At 51.7% G+C, this 290-nt stretch overlaps 1 protein-coding gene across 1 annotated transcript in view; it reads right to left on the reverse strand.

Moving 5' to 3' along the window:
- Positions 1–290, reverse strand: part of EMH_0082460 (uncharacterized protein) — a gene marked incomplete at both ends in the record, with an annotated part of 1,391 nt that overhangs the window by 130 nt on the left and 971 nt on the right. The window contains one exon of the mRNA XM_013494298.1: positions 1–261. Coding sequence (XP_013349752.1) covers positions 1–261 — 261 coding nt within the window. The remainder of the gene's footprint in view (positions 262–290) is intronic.

Genomic DNA, 290 nt, shown 5'->3' on the forward strand with positions numbered 1-290 from the left:
GCTGCTGTTGCTGCCGCTGCTTTTTGTTGTTGCTGCTGTTGGTGTGGCTGTTGTTGCTGCTGCTGCAGTTTCTTTTCTCGCTGCTGTTGCTGTTTCTTTCGTTGTTGCTGCTGCTGTTGCTGCTGCTGTTGCTGCTGCTGTTGCTGCTGCTGTTGCTGCTGCTGCTCCTCCTTCCTCAACATGAAAACAACAACAACAACTACTACTACTACTACTACTGCTGCTGCTGCTGCTGCATCGCGTTTGGTGCTGCAGCTGTATCTACACAGCCAGAAGGCCCTTTGGCTAAG

The sequence above is a fragment of the Eimeria mitis genome, genomic scaffold (genome assembly GCF_000499745.2).
Source record: "Eimeria mitis Houghton genomic scaffold, Emh_scaff110, whole genome shotgun sequence".
NCBI lineage: Eukaryota > Apicomplexa > Conoidasida > Eucoccidiorida > Eimeriidae > Eimeria > Eimeria mitis.